The following is a 20,098-nucleotide window of genomic DNA, read 5'->3' as shown; positions in this document are numbered from 1 at the left end:
GGCAGTCCCGGTGAGTGGTTCCCTCTGTGCAGGGTGTTGCTGGGAGTGAGAAGGGAACACTTGGCAGGGTTTAATTTGATCACAATCGTCGTCACCTTAGGAAGACATCTTGTATGCTCGCTGTTTGTTTATATTCATTTCCCACCAACCAGTCGATACTCCCTAGTCGCTGTGTGTGAACGTGTTGCAACTAGAAGGGCTCAGTTTTCTAGCGACTTGCAATTTCAGTCGCATATTGACATGTGAACCTGCCTTGATCCTAGCATTGCCTAAACAGACTGATAGAATAACACAATTTTAAAGCTTTCAGATGTAAATGAAGATTTCTACTATTACTAATTTCTCCTCTTCCTCTTCCTCTTATTATCATCATTTTTTCTCCTCTTACTCTTATATCTCTTCCTCTTCCTCCTCTTATTAGTTTTATTCTTCCTCTTACTGCAATATCTCCTCTTCCTCTTCTTATCAACTTCTTTTTCTACTCAATTTTTTATCTTCCTCTTCCTTCTCTTATTAACTTTTTTCTTCCTCTTACTGCAATATCTCCTCTTCCCCTTCCTCTTATTGTCATCAACTTCTTTTTTCTCCTCTTTCTCTTATATCTCTTCCTCTTCTTAATCTTTTATCTCCTCTTCCTCTTCCTCCTCTTTTACTCTTATATCTCTTCCTCTTCCTCCTCTTACTCATACAGGAAACCATTTTAGTGTAGCATACAATTTTAAGCTTCTAAACCCACAAAAAGATAATTTCTGTTTCCCGGTGACTAATGCAAGACTTCATATCCAGAGAGAGAAAGTTTGGAAAGATAGAGGGAATGATTTTAGTCTAGCACACAAACAAAGAGTCATTTTAAATCTCAGAACCAACAAAAAACACCATTTCTTATTAGTAATGTCTAATAGAAGAGTTTTTTTTATCCAGAGAGAGAAAGTGAGGAAAGATTAAAGGAATATGTTGATTTAGGCTACAAGGGAGTCATTTTAAACCACTAAACCAGCAAAAAAACGCTATTTCTTTAAGTAATGTCTAATACAAGAGTTTATTTTATCCAGAGAGAGAAAGTGAGGAAAGATTAAAGGAATATGTTAATTTAGGCTACAAGGGAGAAAGAACAAGTAAGAAAAAATATAAAGACAAAAGGAGAGAGAATAAATAAGAAAATATAGACAGGAGAGAGAATAATAAAAAAAAAGATATATAAAGATAAAGAATAAATAGAAAAACAGACAGGGAGAAAATAAGTAAGAAAAATATAAATAGAAAGGGAATAAGTGAAAATATAACAACAAAGAGAGGAGAGGAAGAAAAAATTTGACAAAAACAATAAAAAAAAAGGGAAAGATTAGGAAAAAAAGTTAGACAAAGAAAATAAGTCGAGTAAAAAAAAAAAAAATAAGAAAATCGTTAGAGAAAAGTGAAATTAATAATTGACGCAACGAGAACTGTCACAATGTATTCTGACCCCCTCACACCTCACACCTCACACCTCACCCCAGACCATCACCTCGCTAGACACTCAAGATGTAGTGACTGTTGAAGTGAAGTGAAGTGTTGTGGCATTTAATTCATTTATTTATACCATCTGGGCTTTTTCACAGGAATTTCTGGGCATAAGGTGGTACATTTTTGTGACACCATTGCCCTGAGTGAGGAAGCCCAACCTACACTCGGACCGTGGACAGGATTCGAACCAGTGCGTTTGGAGACCTCTCGGACCCCAAAGCACGCATGGTTCCGCTGTACCACTTAGAAGAAATAGTAGAAAGTTGCCAGTACTGGTGAAACTGGTGTGAGAGGAGCAGTGATGATGAAATGGTGGTGTTGGTGAAGGAGTAGGAATGAATAACAAGAAAACAAGATAGAGTGAATAATGGAATAATAGAAATACAATGTGGGCTGAAATAAAGCTTGTCAGGGCAGAAAAATTGTCTAGTTTGGAAAGAGAAGAGGTGAGAGATTAGTTTAGAGAGAAAAGGAAAGAGGGAGGGAGGAGAAAAAATGGTCTAGTTTGGAGAGAAGAGGAGAGGAGAGAATGTTTAGAGGGAGAGAGAGAGAGAAAAAGAGAGAATAAATAATTGTTTAGTTTGGAAAAGGGACGAAGAGGAGAGAGAGAGAAAAGGAAGGAGGCAGGAAAAAAATTGTCTTGTTTGAAAAGAAGGGAAGAGGAGAGAAGAGAGTTGTTTAAAGAGAGAGAGAGAGAGAGGAAAAAGTAACTGGAACACTTTAACTTAGCTATCATCACATGCTCCTCCTCCTCCTCTTCTTCGTGATCTTCCTCCTCTTCTTAATCTTCCTTTTTCTCTTCTCTACAGCATTACTACCCTTACCACCTCCTCCTCTTCTTAATCTTCCTCCTCCTCTTCTTCCTCTACAACATTACAATCTTTGGCACCTCCTCCTCCTCCTCTTCCTTCTCTTAATAATCTTCCTCCTCCTCCTAACACAATCATTAACCTACCACTCCTTTAACCCAACCCAACCCAACCTGACCTAACCTAAATTGACCTGGAAAGCAATGGGTGACCTCAAAGGGGGTATAAAACATGACCTTGAATGATAGACAGTCCTGCCGGTCTTCCAAACACTTACTAACACAAATAAATGTACTGTTGTAGAGCTAAGAGGTAACAGTAGCAGTGGTAGTAGTTATAGTAGTAGCAGTTGTTCTTCCTCTATTGCTGCTACTTGGTTGGGAAAAAGATGGGGTGTGGAGGAGAAGGAGGAAGAGGTATGGAAGGAGAGAGGTTAAGAATTTTAGAAGGATAAAGAGACGTAAAATGAAGGAGGAGGAGGAGGAGGAGAAGAAAGAGAAGGAAGAGAAAGAAGAATAGGAAGTAGTTTGATACTTGTAAGAGGAGAAGGAAAGAGGAAAATGATGATGATTATAAGAGAAGGAGAGAAGTTCGAAGAGGAAGGAGGAGGAGGAAGAGGAAGAAAGCTAACAGAAAGAGGAATTAGTAGAAAGAAGAGGAGGAGGAAGAATGAGGAAGGAAATAGCTTAATAATATAGAAAAAAGATGGTAGGAGGAAGAGATTTGATATGAGAAAGATAGATTAATAGAGAAAAGAGAAGAAAAGGGGAAGGAGGGAGAGAGATAAGAAGGAGGAGAAAGAAGATAGAGAAAGAGGAGGATGAGGAGGAGAAAGAAAGAGAGAAAGAGGAGGAGGAGAAGGAGAAAGGAGAGAGAAGAAGAGGAGGAGGAGGAGAGAAAGGAAAAGAAGAAAGAAATAGAGTAATAATAACCACAGAAAATTTAACTTCAAGAAAAACAAACTAAAAAAACACAAAAACTTTAAATCAAACCACGAAATAATTTACACCGCCCCAAAAGTCATTGAAAACAAGCGATAGAGGAAGAACGACTCCTAGGAACCTAACCTAACCTAACCTATCCTAACCTAACCTAATTTAAGCACCTTTAGCTCCCACTAGCCTGTCTCTATATATAAGAAATACAAAAATGCATTATAGTACATATATATATACACACAGATATATAGAGCCACATACACCATTATTAATACCATAGGATGTATATTTTGTGTATGTCTAGAGTGATAGTAATGTGTTAGTGTGTGTGTGTGTGTGAGCGTTGATATATGAGTGTGTGTATGTTTGTCATTGAAGTCTCATGTGTGTGTGTGACTGTGCATGTGAGTACTGTGTGTGTGTGTGTTTGTAGGTGTTGTGTGTGTGTGTGTGTGTGTGTGTGTATGTAGCAGGACACAGCCACCCAGCTTAGCATTGTGTGATCGGAAGTATATAAATGACTCAAACATCAAACCACACCTTTTCCTAACCTAACCTAACCTAACCACACCACACCACACCAAGGCCACAGGAGATGCAAACCCATGAGTCTTCTTTGAGATTTATTTTACAAGTTATTTACACAATTTACAGAGTTTTCCTTATTAATTTTGGCTTGAAATAGGCTCAAATATATCTATGTACCAGGCAGACCATCTCTCACACACACATACACACACACACAAGATAGACAGTAGTAGTAGTAATAGTAGTAGTTGTAGTAGTAGTCTATCTATTTATACATCAACAATTAACACAAAAAAACATTAATAAAACAAATAACATAACAAATCATTATTCTTTCAGATTTTTTGCTTCCAGGAATAGAAAAATCAACAAAAATAAAGAATAAAACTAACCAATTCTTTTTTCATCAATTTTTAAACAATAAGAACAACGTCACATCTATACAAGGCAAGAGTCTTGTGTTCAGCCTGAGTGAATTGTGGCTGTGAATTTAACCCCTTCAGTACTGGGACACATTTTTACCTAGAGATTTGTGCACCATTAGACCATTTTATTGACATTAGCAAGGGTCTATGGAGGTCAGAAGATTAATGGCCACAGTCTTCACTATTTTAACCCCTTCAGTACTGGGACACATTTTTACCTTGAGATTTATGTACCATTAGACCATTTTATTGACATTAGCAAGGGTCTATGGAAGGCAGAAGATTAATGGCCACAGTCTTCACTATTTTAACCCCTTCAGTACTGGGACACATTTTTACCTTGAGATTTGTGCACCATTAGACCATTTTATTGACATTAGGAGGGGTCTATGGAGGTCAGAAGATTAATGGCCACAGTCTTCACTATTTTAACCCTTTCAGTACTGGGACACATTTTTACCTTGAGATTTGTATACCATTAGACCATTTATTGACATTAGGAAGGCTCTATGGAGGTCACAAGATTAATGGCCACAGTCTTCACTATTTTAACCCCTTCAGTACTGGGACACATTTTTACCTTGAGATTTGTGTACCATTAGACCATTTTACTGACATAAGCAAGGGTCTATGGAGGGCAGAAGATTAATGGCCACAGTCTTCACTATTTTAACCCCCACATAAGTTTCTGAAGTTGTATCAAATCACCAAATAGTCACCAGAATGAATATTAAAATGTGTCCTGGTACTGAAGAGGTTAAATCAGTGGTTCCCAAACTGTTCCTGAGCGAGCACCACCACCACTGTGTGAGGTATGGTACAGTGGTACAGTCCCCGTGTACCACCTGCCAGCTGGTTCCAGAACAACCCAATTCCAGCAAATATGAAGCGATTCACAAGTAGAACACACAAACGAACTAACAAGGGAGGTGTTGTAGTGGTGGTGGTGGTGGTGGTGGGATCAGGCAGACATCCACATGTAGGTTGGAATCCCACAACATGCCGCCTTGAAACTTTGTCATTTGTGGAGTGGTTTAAAGTTAGCTACATGTCACCAGGATACCCAGGTTCTAGGTGGAGGTGTGATTGCCCTACACTAAAGATGCGCTTGTGTGAGAGAGAGAGAGAGAGAGAGAGAGAGACTAGATACTCATGATACCCAGGTTCCAGGTGGTGTGATTGCCCTACACCAAAGATGCACTTGGGTGGTGATATGGGCCCTAATATGGTAACTGTATGTAATGTGAGAGATGTGTCTGTTTCTCCATCAGCTGATCCACGTCAGATTATCTTTTGTAAGGCAATGACCATGATTCTCTCTCTCTCTCTCTCTCTCTCTCTCTCTCTCTCTCTCTCATGCCATCTTGTGTAGGGCAATAAACATTTGTCTTTGCATACCACAGTTTGGGAATCATTGACTTAAACTGTCTTGATTTTGTGCGTTTTGTTTACTCTCTCTTTCATTCATACTCTACTTACTCTCTCCTTTGTTACATCATTCTTTCAAAAGGCTCTAGTTGAAGGTACAGAGGTTTTCAAGGGTGTTTTTATGGCTCTAGTGACAGATGAATGAGATTTTTACAATTTTTGCAGAAGAAACAGTAAGTGATGTGGGTTTTTAAGGGTGTTTTTGTGGTTCTAGTGACAGATTAATGAGATTTTCAGATTATTAGCAGGAGAAACAATAAGTGATGTGGGTTTTTAAGGATGCTTTTGTGGTTCTAGTGACAGATTAAGGAGATTTTTACTTTATCAACAGGAGAAACAGTAAGTGATGTGGGTTTTTAAGGGTGGTTTTGAGGTTCTAGTGACAGATTAAGGAGATCTTTACATTATTAGCAGGAGAAACAATAAGCGACATGAATTTTGAAGGTGTTTTTATGGTTGTAGTGACAGATTAACAAGATTCCTACATTACTAACAGGAGAAACAATAAATAATACTCAACTCTCTTTCACTCACTCTTACAGTTTATCCTTTCTTTTCAATAACAAAACAAGAACTCACACTCACACTCTCACTCTCACTCTCTCATCTAGCAAACTGTGGTACGGGGAGCTGTAGTCCTTCCCGAGCCTCAAAGAAAGTGTAGGAGAGAGTGATGATGTCAACATTTTCCATTTTAGGATCATCGGCGAACTCTGGGTCAATGTAGAAAAACACTGGCATATGGACCTGAGGAGAGAGAGAATCATTAAACAAAGATACATACATTTAAACACACACACACACACACGTAGTATAGTAGTTAGCACGCTCGACTCACAATCGAGAGGGCCGGGTTCGAGTCCCAGAAGCGGCAAGGCAAATGGGCACGGCTCTTAATGTGTGGGGTGTGTTCACCTAGCAGTAAATAGGTACGGGATGTAACTAGAGGGATTGTGACCTCGCTTTCCCGGTGTGTGGAGTGTGTTGTGGTTTCAGTCCTACCCGAAGATCAGTCTATGAGCTCTGAGCTCGCTCCGTAATGGGGAAGACTGGCTGGCTGACCAACAGGTGACCAAGGTGAATGAATTACACACACACACACACACCACTAACCCTGTCCAACCCTGTAATATACAACTAGGTAAATACACACACACCTTCATAATCCTTCCACAGCAATATAGAAGAACTACCACCACCACAACCCATACACATCCTTACATGCATCTACAGGAAAGAATAGGACTAAACAGCATAAACTTGGCAACTGGTACACTGTTTAAAGATTAGAGGTTGCTGTCGAGAGGGTAAAAAATGTCTTAGGATAAATAGTTACAAAGGAGAGGTGTACCAGATAGCCAGCAAAGGATACACACACACACATATACACCTCCTACCTCTTCATGTGGGTTAAGTAGTTGTTCCTCAAAGCAGAAGCACTGAATCTTATTGAAGTACTGCCCAGCGTCGAAGGGAACCACATTGTAAGTCGACACACCGATGACTGGACGGTCTGTGGGGTTTCGTGCGGTGTAGAAGGCTAGAGCTGTCTCTCCTGGGTGAATCTGAGTCGAGATTGGGATTAGAGAGAGAGAGAGAGATTAGGTGAGGGTGTGAGAGATTGGGAGATGAGAAGAGGGAGATTGTAAGATTAGGTGGTAGAAATTGGGAGATCAGTTAAGGGAGAGTACGAGATTGGGAGATTGAGAAATTAGGTACAGATTGTGAGATTGGGTAGAAATAGAGATTGGGAGATTAAATAGAGATAGAAATTAAGTTAGCTGTATTTTGAGAGAGAGAGAGAGAGATTTGAGCAGTTACCCGCCTTATTATAGCAGCATCTTAAAAATTTCTCTAACCTATCCCAACCTAACTTTGAAAAAAATTCTGCAACCTAACTTAAAAATACTAACTTAACTTTAAATACTGACCTAACCTAACCTAACTTAAACCACAACCTAACTAACCAACCCAACCTAACCTAATCTAACTTAAGCTACTAACCTCACCTATCCTAAACTACTAACCTGACCAAACTTAAACCACCACACTTAACCTAACCTAACTTAAGCTACTAACCTCACCTATTCTGACTATAACTGCTAACCAAACCTATCTTACCTGGACCTCTCTCTGCTCTGGTCTAAAATTCCAAGTCATCGAGGCAGCAGTGTCAGCATTGAACTTCACTCTCAGCATTCTGTCCCTCACCGCCTCCATTGTGCCAACCTTCTCCACGTCATGGCCCTGCTGTGTGGTGCCACCATAGCTGTACGCCTGTGTGAGAGAGGGAGAGGCGTGTGAGAGAGAGAGAGAGAGGGAGAGGCGTGTGAGAGAGAGAGAGAGAGGGAGGACTGGGAGATGAGTAAATGGGGAAAGAAAGATGAATGAGGGATGAGGAAATAGAAAGAGAGAAGTAAGGGGGGAGAGGGAGAGGGAAGGAGAGGAGTAAAGGAGAGGTTGGGGAGGAAGAGGAGAGAGAGAGAGAGATAAATAAGAGATGAGGAATAGAAAGAGAGGGATGGCAAGAGAAGTAAAGAGAGAGAGAGAGAGAGAGAGAGAAAAGTGAGGAACGAGATGAAGGAAGAGGAATGAGAAAGAGAAGAGGAGGAAGAGAAGTGAGAGAGAAAAGACTGAGAAAAAGAAAAAAAAAAACAAGGGAGATAATAAAAAAGAAAAATAACAAAAAATACACACAATACAACAAAACACAAACCAACACAAAAAAGCGAAAAAAAAAAATTAAGGCCATACCTGACAAAATATCCTGTAGAGTGGCACCGCTGCATAACTCAACCCTAAGGTCAACACACCCAGGGCTGCTATGTAATACAGTGTTGACCTCGTACCGTGACCTGACCCCTGACCCGCCCCTGCCCCCGCCCCTGCCCCCGTCCGCCCCAGCACCACCACCCCGCAGGTCAAGTCACGACTCCACACCACTCCGTATCTTAGGTCAGTTTGGCGGGTCAGGATATTGGTGTGTTTTGGTGTGTTTGTGGTGTTGTGGTGTTGCAGGAGGCGCCACAGTGGTCGTGTCTTGGTGTTGTGGCATAAAATGGAGGTAGTTCTGGTTAAGAGGTACATTTTGTTGTGTTACGAAAGGTTTAACTGCGGCCTCTCTGTTACGTCACTTTGTTTACGGTGAGTGTTGCGGGTTTCTGTCTGAGGTACGGCTCTCTCTCTCTCTCTCTCTCTCTCTCTTCTCTCTTATCGTCATTCATTAATTTTCTCTCTTTTCCTCTAATAATATTTTTCTGTCTTTCTTATTATCCTTCTTCTTCTCTCTCTCTCTCTCTCTCTCTCTCTCTCTCTCTCTCTCTCGTAAATACAGTGATAGTGGTGAAAGGATATTTTGTATTTTCTTGGCCTAGGGGTCTCTCTCTCTCTCTCTCTCTCTCTCTCTCTCTCTCTAAAACACCCTTCTAGAAATTCATCTCGATGGTTAGGCAGTCAGAACACCGCGGGAAGAATTTGTCAGCCTACATATGAGGGAACACACAGCTGATCAGCAGAGCGATCCCTTCAAGAGGTGGAGGTGTTGCTTTGGTGTGTGGTGTACGGTCATGAAGCTCCTTAGGTATACGGTCTGCGCTTCATCTTGAGATCTACAACGTGATTTTTTTTTTTTTTTTTCTTCTTCTTTTGATTCTCAAGAGATAAGGAAAACACTTGTCTTGGTTTGGAGAGACTGTCTGGCTAGAAAATCTGAAACATGAGTGGGGTGTCCGTTGGGGTGTCAAAGTTCCTGTCCCGACTCCACAAGGTGGTGTGCATACCAGTACAGTAGGTACACGTGGCACAGCACACTGCACTCCGGCATAGATAGTGTCTTGATAGGCGACCTGTGCTCCCTTGTGATTTGATCTAGTGCTTATTGGCATCTGAGTATCCAAAGAACCCTTCAGATGTTACAGTAGCTCAAGGGTTTTACAGCGAGGTCACAGTAGTTTGCAAATTTTCTCTATGGTAAATTTTAGAATATTCTTTTTCTTATTTCATTTCATTCAAAATATCTTGTACCATTCAGAGCATGAATTGACAGGCAGATGTACCGAAGCAATCTGTGATTGGATTATTGTTTCTATCTAGTCACTATAAACAATAAAACATGCGCACCTTCACGACAGACAAAATACAATGTACTCTCCAATACTCCGGAGCAAAGCTGACTCACCTTGTTTCATTGTCACTCCACTCTTGCACACATTCGAACTTGAGCCATTTTTCACTTGCAATCGATGATTTTATATTCGGATAAAAATTTTAAAGAAGTTTGACAAGTTTCGGCCAAAACTGGTTGAGGAGCGTGACGGCCTTGGGCGCCGCACGGGGGGAGAAGGTGGCTGTTGGGTCCGGCCTGGGGCCCAAGGCAGGGAACTGGCAGCAGGTCCTTCTTTTCCTTGGCGGCCTCAAGCTTCACTATAGTCATCCACTTGCAGCGCCTCACACTAGGCAAGGGGTCAACATGAGCAGGGGATCAATGTCTGCCCTTTACTAGACAGGGGGAGTCCTAAAGGGGTGATAGGGGCTCCTTCCATAGTCTGGTGGAGGGTGTGTACGGGTCCCTGGCTTGTGATGGCACCGGGTTGAACAACTCGCCATGAACGAGGCCACGCTGTGCGCCATGCACCGGACACTGGCAGGACGAGGGGGGTCCTTTTGGGGTGAGAGGACTCCCTTCATGACAGTGGCAGGGGTGTGGTGTGTGGCACGCTGTGCACCATGCACCGGACACTGGCAGGACGAGGGGGGTCCTTTTGGGGTGAGAGGGCTCCCTTCATGACAGTGGCTGGGGTGTGGTGTGTGGCACGCTGTGCACCATGCACCGGACACTGGCAGGACGAGGGGGGTCCTTTTGGGGTGAGAGAGCTCCCTTCATGACAGTGGCTGGGGCGTGGTGTGTGGCGGGTCAGTGCTCATGGTGAGCCGTGTGAGGCGCGGCAAGGTTACATCGTCACTGCCCTCACGCCCACGGGACAGCTGGGGCGGACCCTTGGGGAGGAAGAGTTCGTCCTGGTGCCTGTGCAGATAAGGACACCAAAATGGCGTATAGCTATCACTACGCCCGCCACGTTATCGTGGCATCGCATCATAATTGTAGAAACTGAAATTGGACCGTTATCGTGAAAACTCGCGTCTTTATCGTGGAAACTCGTGGAAAATCGAAGCGTTATCGTGGAAACTCGTGGAAAATCAAATCTTTATCGTAGAACCTCGTGGAAAATCGAATCTTTATCATGGAAACTCGTGGAAAATCGAACCTTTATCGTGGAAAATCGAATCATTATCGTGGAAACTCGTGGAAAATTCGCGTCGTTATCGTGGAAACTCGTGGAAAATCGAATCATTATCGTGGAAACTCGTGGAAAATTCGCGTCGTTATCGTGGAAACTCGTGGAAAATCGAATCATTATCGTGGAAACTCGTGGAAAATTCGCGTCGTTATCATGGAAACTCGTGGAAAATCGAATCATTATCGTGGAAACTCGTGGAAAATTCGCGTCGTTATCGTGGAAACTCGTGGAAAATCGAATCATTATCGTGGAAACTCGTGGAAAGCTCGCGTCGTTATCGTGGGAACTCGTGGAAAAAAGAATCATTATCGTGGAAACTCGTGGAAAGCTCGCGTCGTTATCGTGGAAACTCGTGGAAAAAAGAATCATTATCGTGGAAACTCGTAGAAAGCTCGCGTCGTTATCGTGGAAACTCGTGGAAAAAAGAATCATTATCGTGGAAACTCGAATCGTTATCTCCGTCAGCGCATCGTAATCATCGTTATTTATTTATTTATCTATTAATCTATTTAAATTCGTTTTCATTACTTCTGCTTACTTATGTGATACTATATCCAGCAGTACAAGTCCTCTATAATGAAAAGTCCAGCAAAGTTCGATTCTTTTTCTAATACATATTGTGTAATTTCTGGAGATGAAGTAGCTACATACTTTTCCACATCAATGTGAAAGTGTAACAATTTCTTAAATTTCCACATTTCATTTGAACGACGCACTGAGAACCTTTCCATTGGCGCTGTAATGTAGTTGTGATAGTATTGATAATGTAAGTATTGCCTATGTCTCTAAGTACGTTTCACTGATTCGTTGATGTGTTTATTATCATTGTTATCACTATTATCCTTATTAACTCTTTTTTTTAATAAATGTCTATATATACATAATATTCTGTTTAGGCTACAATGGATCAATGAAACATGGAGATCGCGTACCTAAGTAGAATTTGGCGTTGTCTGTGTAGAGCACATACCGAGTAGTGCCGAGCTACACTATAAGAGAAGAGAAAAAATAATAATAGTAATAATAATAATAATAATAAAAAAAATAAATAAATAAGAGGAGGAAGGACGAAGAAGAGGAAAACGAGGAGGATTTTCAGAGCGATCCTACGAGAGATGATCAGGTCAAACTATAAAGAGGAGAAAATAAAAAGAGGAAGGAAGAGGAGGAGGAGGATTTTCAGAGCGTTCCTACAAGAGATGGAGAAGAAAATAAAAAGAGGAAAGAAAACGAAGAGGAGGATGGAGAAGCAAATACAAAGAAGGAGTTTTTTTTTTTTTTTTTTTTATGGCATCGCGCTACAGACAGCAGAGTGCAACATCCTCAGGGGTAGAAACACAGTGTTGGAGGGTGTGGTGATGGGCGAGCAAGGAGCGGAAGATGCCTACTTATTAACCTAAATAAGTCAACTATTCTCATTTCGTTAAATAATGCACTACTTTTCATTAGTCCAGTGTTATTTATTTATTTATCTGTTTATTTATTTATTATTTATGCAAGAGGGGAAGCAGACCAAGGGCAACAAAATTTTAAAAAGCCCACTTGATTGCCACTTAAGGAACAATAGAGTTAGCGTATAGACTGCCACTAATTAAAACCATAAAAAAAACCACCATATATAAGAAAAATGCTTTTGGAACCGTTGGAAGTAATGTATATAATGGGTTTGTTTACATTTACCACGTGTTTCATACAGCATTTGATTCCTTTATTCTTTGCTTTCCTGAACGCCTCGTTGTCTCACCACGCGTACATTCTAACGCCACAAAGACACCCGAGTTATCAAAAGACAAATTCCCCTGGTAATAATAAAGAAATATCACCAATTTGTCACTAAAACCATAAAAAGAGAGAAAAAAAAATGTAAAATTAACAATAAGCTTTTAGAACCATTGGAAGTAATGTATATAATGGGTTTGGATACATTTGCCACGTGTTCCAGCAGCATCTGATTCCTTTATTCTTTGCTTTCCTGAACGCTTCGCTGTCTCACCACGCCTTCATTCAGACGCCACAAAGATGAATACCCGAGTTATCAAGACAAATTCCTATGCCAACATTGTAGAAATACCACAAATCTGTCACTAAAACCACAAAAATACCATTGTAACATCAACTAGAGGCTTTGGAAATTGGAAGTAATGAAGTAGAGGCCTCGAAGCGGTTCAGATCCTTGCTTCACGAGAGTCCAGCATTCTTGGCTCTACTCTCCTTCCCTCAGCCAGAAGCACCGTCGCTGTACCTCCCTGAAAAAAAAAGCAAGATATCAAGGGCACGAGAGGACAGTGGGTACGTGAAAGGTAATTAGAGAAGTGAGAGAAGAGAATAAGATCAAGAAAGCAAGACATAGACGGCGAGAAGAGACACGGGAGGGAGTTAAAGGGCACGGCACCGGTTATCTTCCTTATCCCCGCCGCCATTTCCCGCTCACCACGTCTCGAGTAAGTATCTGGCCTTTGTTACCATATATTCACCCTCTCCCTACCCTCCTGCGGCCACGGGATAGCAGCTACTAGCCTCAGTATAGCTTGAGAGAGTATTATAGGCTAGGAAGGAAGTAAAGGGAGGATTGAAAAAGTGCGGCGTGTGTCTAGGCGGTAATGGCGGTTCAGGTTGTTGGGTACGAGGGAAGTTATTGGAATGATGTCCTCGCTGCATATCTATTTTCTAAGGGTTCTAGATGAAGGGATGTGGGTTTTCAAGGGTTTTTATGGTTCTAATGGCAGTTTGATAAGATTTTCACGTTCATATCTATTTTCTAAGGGTTCTAGGTGAAGGGGTGTGGGTTTTCAAGGGTGTTTTAATGGTTCTAATGGCAGTTTGATAGGATTTTCACGTTATTAGCAGGAGAAACGTACTTGAGAACCCTGCTGTACTATGTGGTTCTGGAGAATACTTGTGTATGGACTTTTTTTTTTAAGGGTTTTTGATGGTTCTAGTGATTATTTCCATTATTAACACGAGAAACAATAAGCAACGAGTTTTTAGGTGTTCTTATGGTTCGAGTGACGAAAAAAAATAACAAATAAAAAATAGAACGGGAGAAACAAGCAGTGGCACTCTCCTAATATAGATGTCCCTCCAGCTCTCCTCGTTTCCTGGCTCCCCCTTCGCAGCTCTTTCACGCAGCTGGTTTGACGTCATGGTAAATTTGCAGTGTGAACCAATACAGCCTATCTTATATTTCTTTTTCCCTATGCCTAACAAGCTTGGGGACCTCCTGGGAAAGCGGGGTTTTAGGCTGGGGAAACCAAACCTAACCTAACCTAAATTCTGTCCTGAAGTTGTTATTAATTTCCGATAAGGTAGAATGGGGTTAGAAATGCTGGTAGACCTAACCTAACCTAACCTAAATTCTGTCTTGAAGTATTATTAATTTCCAGTAGGGTAAAATGGGGTTAGAAATGCTAGTAGAAGTGTGATCTAGACCATGAGAATGTGTTTAGTTATTGGTTCAAACTGCAATAATACCGACGTCACATTTAAGAAGCCTATTGGTCAACAACACATGCACACACGCTCTTCCTATTCCCCTTTTCATTATCATATTTTCACTTCCTTGTTCGTTATCATTCTCTTACCCATTTCCTCCTGTTCTCATCGTTACTCATTCTCAATCTGCTGTTTTATTACCATTTCCTCCTATTCTCTTATTCGTTACCATGTTCTCCCCATTTCCTTCTATTCCCTTATTCTTTATCATTCTCATCATTTTCATCGTATTCCCTTATTTGTTATCGATTTTTCTTTATCATTTTTATCATTGCCTCCTATTCTTCTTCGTTATCCATTTTCCTTTACCTTGTTTTTATTCACATTTCTCCCATTTATTATCCATTTTCTTTTCATCTCCTGTATTATTTCCATTTCCTCATTTATCATCCAGTTTTTTTTTTCTCTATCCATTTCCTCTATTTATTGTCTTTTATCTCTCATTTCCTTGTTGACCAATAGCGTGGCCATTTTCCTTTCTATCTTGTTTTATTCCCTTTTCCATTCATTATCAATTTTCTTTCCATCTCCCGTTTTATTTCCATTTATTCGTTTTTCTCCCTATCCATTTTCTCTATTTATTGTCTTTTATCTCTCCTTTCCTTGTTGACCAATAGCATGGCTTCATATATGTGGCGGGAAAGAGCCGGAAAATGAATAGAGCCGGGGGGATGTCTATATTAGGACAGTGCTCAAGTGACGCAGATTTTTAAGCGTGATTTTACGTTTTTAGTGACAAATTAACGAGATTTCTACTTTATTTAACTCAAACAAGAAGTGACGCGAGTATTCAAGGGTGTTTTAAAGGTTCTAGGGACAGATTAACACGATTTCTACATTATTAACAGGAGTAAGTTTTGATAATCCGGTTAATCATCTCAGTGGCCTTGGAAAAGTCATGGTGAAAGAGCAGAGCATTTTAGCACCTGGGCCATAGTGATTGAGGGCCGAAATATATCAAGATGGTGATGATGAGGTTGTGGGTTGTCAAGGTGAATAATTGGTGACGGGCGGGGGTGCGGGAATGATGATGGCGGAAGACAGGAAAAGATTTATAACTACCCTAATATTTACTTATTTTATTTATTTAATGATTTTATTTTATTCTATTCTATTCCTTTATTTTAGCTATTTTTTATTTATTTGTTTGTTTTGGTGGGTGGACAAGAAAAGATTTACAGCAGTAGCCTCCTAACATTTTATTTGTTTATTTTTTTTTATTGATTTCTTTATTTTTTATTAATTTTATTTTGTTTATTTATTTTATTTGATTGTTTGTTTTGTTTTTCCCCTGTGTGTGTGTGTGTGTGTGTGTGTGTGTGTGTGTGTGTGTGTGTGTGTGGTGCGTGTCACGTGTTATCTGTGAATCGAGTATGCGTAGTAATTTTTATATATTAATGGCATGTAAGTGTTGGAATATTGAAGTTTTCATTCACTACTGCTTCACTGCTTCGTTCTCTTGTTCCGAACCTGTCATGCGCTGAGGTGCGAGTACTTTGTAGAACACTCGCTGCCTCGCCCGTCTGTTGGTCACCGCGTGCCAGTCTTGACCCAACGCGCAGAGGAATACTAGGCTGTTATTTCATTATTATCTTACACAAATAGTAACACAAATAGTAATAGTGTTGGAAGCAGATTAGAATACTACTACTATCAAAGTTACACAAATACTAATGTGTTATAGAAATGGTAGTAGCAGTAGTACTTTATGTAAGTATATAAAAGTAGTAGTGTAATGCTATTAATTACTATTATTCCTATTGTATTTTGAGTACTTCTCGGAGCAACTGAGTTTTTTATTTTTATTTATTTTTATATATATGCACGAGGGAAGACTGCCAAGGGCAACAAATTTTTAGAAAAAAAAAAAAAAAAGGGCCAAGTGGAACTACAGATTCCTAATTGTACTGTGTGGCACAGGCGTCACCTCCCCACCAGCTCGGGACACGGTGTCGCCTGCGCGCACACTCCGTACGTGGGCGGTGTTGTGGGATCAGTGTGTGGGCCGAGTGAGGACTGAAGGGCTTGAGGAGCAGGGCGGGTCAGCGAGGGTGGTGGTAAACTTTCCAGTCTTCGTTCTTTCTACTATTATGTCAATGTAAGGCCACCCTACAAGTTAGGGGAATCATAACCAACCAACCATTCATTCGTCCATCTTCTTTCCACCCACAGGCGAGGTAGCAGTGACGGCGAGAGGGAACCGAGTGGCAAGTGAGTGACGGGTGAGCACAGCACCATCCATGTCCAGCCGGAGTCTGCTCGCCAGCCCCGACCAGTAGTGTCCTCTGTCTGCCAGGCTGCGCGATTTAGGTAGGTAGTTTTGGCTTCTTCGTGAGGATTGTACAACCGTATGAGAAATTTGTTGACTTTGTACAAAACGTCCCTGTTTGTTCCAGCGTGGTTGTAGTATATACCCCGCGGCCAGCACCAGCAGCCACGGTGACTCCTACCACTACGAGCCAGTGGATGTCGTGTGAAGAAGAATGATGGCGGTAACTGTCCACCGTGTTTATCGCGATACTTGTCAGTAGTAGTATATAGAGCACTTCACCACCACCCGCCATACGACCCCAACATATATATATAATAGGTCCCAGCCCTAGCTACCCAGCAGATGGGTCCAACCCAGCCCCCAAACAGAGATAGGTAGTGTCCAGCCCCCCGACATTCCGACCATGAAACCCAGCCCCCATAACCCCCAACATCAAGCCTAACAAAATACTTCAGTCTCCGGAGAAAAAAAAAAAAAATACACGATTCTGGTGAAATCTTTATTAAAAAATAATTATCGATGAGTCTCTCCCGAACTCCTTACTCGTGGCTCTGGTCAGCACCGCCGCTAAACTCAATCCAACGTGCGCGGGTGGTGGTGGTGTCTGCAGCAGCTGAATGTCGTCGCTCCTCTTCTTGGGGGTTTGTTGGAGCCGTGCAGGCTGTGTCACAGCTCTAGTGCTCCAAAGGGTGCAGTAGGCAGTGGAGCCGATTTGTTTTCTGTAGGAAGGTCATGGTGAGGTTTAGTGTCTTGAAAGCGTGAGTGGTACAATGACATACCGTCGTCGCTCCTCGAGGCAGCACCGCGGGAGCGTCAGCGCCTCAGATGGCTGCGGCACGGGCGACGGCTGAATGTTCTGTAATGGGGAAAAAAAAAAAGTTTTCCACCAACAGTTTTACGTTGTTTTCTTTACCTACTTCATTACCTAAACAATTTAAAACAAGGTCAACTGGTGAAGGCGAGAAATGTTTGCCGAAGTGAAAGAGTTGAATTCCAGCTAAAACTCTCGCGACGGATTAGAAGAAAACACCAACAGGAGGAAATTAAACGTACTTTATCAGAATACAACTAACACTAGGAAGAAAAAATACTAATACAGTTAACGCACATTTTAAACTCACATTTACAACGAACTTCATACTCCACAGCGTACATCCTCACTGCAACGTGGTGGTGGTGGTGAGCAAGACATGCGAGCCACCAACCGTCAGCAGGGTGGTGGCGGTGGTAGGCTGCGGAGAAAAACCCGAGATAAGACGAATAAAAAATGAGGTTTGAGGGAAAAAAAATTACACAGGAACGAAAGACATGAAAAATGGTTAAAAAAGGTACAAACCTACAAAAAAAAGCAAATTGAAATTAAAAAAACGCAAAGAATAGAAAAACAGGTGACAAGGAAAAAAGAATTGGGTAACAAAAAAGGTAAGAATTTAGACCAGAGAAAATGTAGAGAAAAGCAAGACACCAATTAATTTTTCATACAAGGTAGTGCAAATCCCGGAGACTGCTCCTACACCACCGCCTCGCCCTGCTCCAGAGAAAACGGAGTGAAGGGAAGCTTTTTAAGGAGGCAACTAAACTCATTCATATCACAGAACAAGACAGAGGTAAGCTTATTACACATTATAGACTTAAGCTACCATAATTTAAAACCACAATAAGCCATAATACCCAAACTCCTATCATTTGAAAGCACCAAAACCACACTAAGCCATAATAGACCCAAGCTGCTATCATTTGAAAGCACAAAAACTACACTTAAGCAATTCTAGACCTAAGCTATCATTTGAAAGCACCAAAACCACACTACAACCATACTACCTTTATATTAACAACAAAGCAGCTATGTAAACCAGACATGTTAAACCATTATACACCTAAACTACCACCACTGAACACTGCAGACCTACCATATTACCACCCGTTCAGTGGTAAGTGAAGGTGTACATTGAATAAACTGAATAAACCGTCAGAGATGTGCTCATTAAACTACCTTGGGGAAACCGCATGCCAACTACTATCATTACAGCTTGTTAAGATTCCTGAACTGCTTGTTAACTACCTGGATACCGCGAGAAAGACCTCTATAACGACAAATAGACAAGACCTATAACTTCTATAGAGACAAAGAGCCACTACCTATAAGACAAAGACAGCCACAATGACTGACAAGTAGAGTCAAAGACCTATCAAGACAAACAGATTAAGAGCCACAAAAACCTAACAAATTGACATGCAAAGCCACAAAGACCTAACAAATTGACAGACAGAGCCGCAAAGACCTTCATAATGAGAAATAGACAACGCCACAAACAGCCAAACATACTGAATATACGACAAGATTAACTAAAACCACACGTTGCTTGTTAGAGGAGGAGAGAAGTGCTTGTTAGACTACCTTGGGAAATATGCAGTAAGCCAATTATCACTACAGCTTGTTAGAGGCTTGATTTGCTCGTTAACCACCAAGAATACCTTAGAAAGACAAACGGACAGACTTGACAATAGACAAAGTAAGCACCACAGGGCACAGACACAGACAAACGAACAAAGACACAGACAAGACAAGACAGCTAGACAGACAGACACGTACACAAGGTAAATACACAGGCAAGGCATACAGACAAACCACCAAGACCACCACATATACAAACACAGACCAATAACACCACCACAGAGATACAGACACAGATATAACACCGCCACACAGACAGCCAGCCAGACAGACAGACTATACCGTATCAGTGACTCACCTCCGATCCTGCCCCGCGCGTGGTCAAGGTATGAATGAAGCGGACCCAACCTGTGCTTCCCTCTCCTCACCTTCCTCCCCGTCGCCACCCATCCCACTGCTTCCCTCCTCCTCCTCCTCCTCCTCCTCCTCCTCCTCTTCTTCCTTGTTATGGATGAGTTATTACTATTTCTTCTTCTTCTTCTTCTTCTTCTTTCTCTTTTCTTCTCTGTTTTGTTCTTTCTTCTCTCACTACCACTACTACTACTACTACTACTACTACTACTACTACTACTACTACTACCTACTACCTACTACCACTGCTACTACAACTACTACTACTACTACCTACTGCCTACTACCCCTGCTACTATTACTACTACTACTACTACTACTTTTTTTTATGAGCAAACTACCACTTTTCCTCCTCCTCCTCCTCCTCCTCCATCCTTTATACGGAGGTAGCAACATAGCCCCCTCTCTCTCTCTCTCTCTCTCTCTCTCTCTCTCTCTGTCATTATATTCACGGACACGCTCTCCTTCCCTCACGTGACGAGGTGTGGGTGGTGCCATGCCTGGTGCCTGTGGGGCGGCTGGCATTGGCAGCGTATGTGTGTGAGAGTGCCACTGGTGACTCACGTGGCACTGTTCAATGATGCAACTAGTGGCTGTGGT

At 41.5% G+C, this 20,098-nt stretch overlaps 1 protein-coding gene and 2 long non-coding RNA genes across 3 annotated transcripts; 1 reads left to right on the top strand and 2 right to left on the bottom strand.

Moving 5' to 3' along the window:
• Positions 1 to 6,023: 6,023 nt before the first annotated feature.
• On the bottom strand, positions 6,024 to 8,840 carry LOC123500603 (cytochrome c oxidase assembly protein COX11, mitochondrial-like). Its single transcript, XM_045249302.1, has 4 exons — positions 8,386 to 8,840; positions 7,753 to 7,908; positions 7,029 to 7,196; positions 6,024 to 6,378 (listed from the first exon to the last, which is right to left on the bottom strand). The coding sequence occupies exons 1-4, from the start codon at positions 8,716 to 8,718 to the stop codon at positions 6,235 to 6,237; spliced, it is 801 nt and encodes a 266-aa protein (XP_045105237.1). The 5' UTR covers positions 8,719 to 8,840; the 3' UTR covers positions 6,024 to 6,234.
• A 4,282-nt stretch (positions 8,841 to 13,122) lies between these two features.
• Positions 13,123 to 16,945, top strand: LOC123500889. The gene is made up of 3 exons (XR_006673500.1): positions 13,123 to 13,369; positions 16,593 to 16,730; positions 16,817 to 16,945. It is a non-coding gene; the product is annotated as an uncharacterized LOC123500889 (long non-coding RNA).
• A 232-nt stretch (positions 16,946 to 17,177) lies between these two features.
• LOC123500812 lies at positions 17,178 to 19,466 on the bottom strand. Its single transcript, XR_006673474.1, has 3 exons — positions 19,446 to 19,466; positions 17,814 to 17,924; positions 17,178 to 17,548 (listed from the first exon to the last, which is right to left on the bottom strand). It is a non-coding gene; the product is annotated as an uncharacterized LOC123500812 (long non-coding RNA).
• Between the last annotated feature and the right edge of the window lie 632 nt (positions 19,467 to 20,098).

This window comes from Portunus trituberculatus, chromosome 1 (genome assembly GCF_017591435.1).
Source record: "Portunus trituberculatus isolate SZX2019 chromosome 1, ASM1759143v1, whole genome shotgun sequence".
NCBI classification, from domain to species: Eukaryota; Metazoa; Arthropoda; class Malacostraca; order Decapoda; family Portunidae; genus Portunus; species Portunus trituberculatus.
Note: the sequence above shows the minus strand (reverse complement) of the source record. Positions and strands in the feature narration are given on the sequence as shown.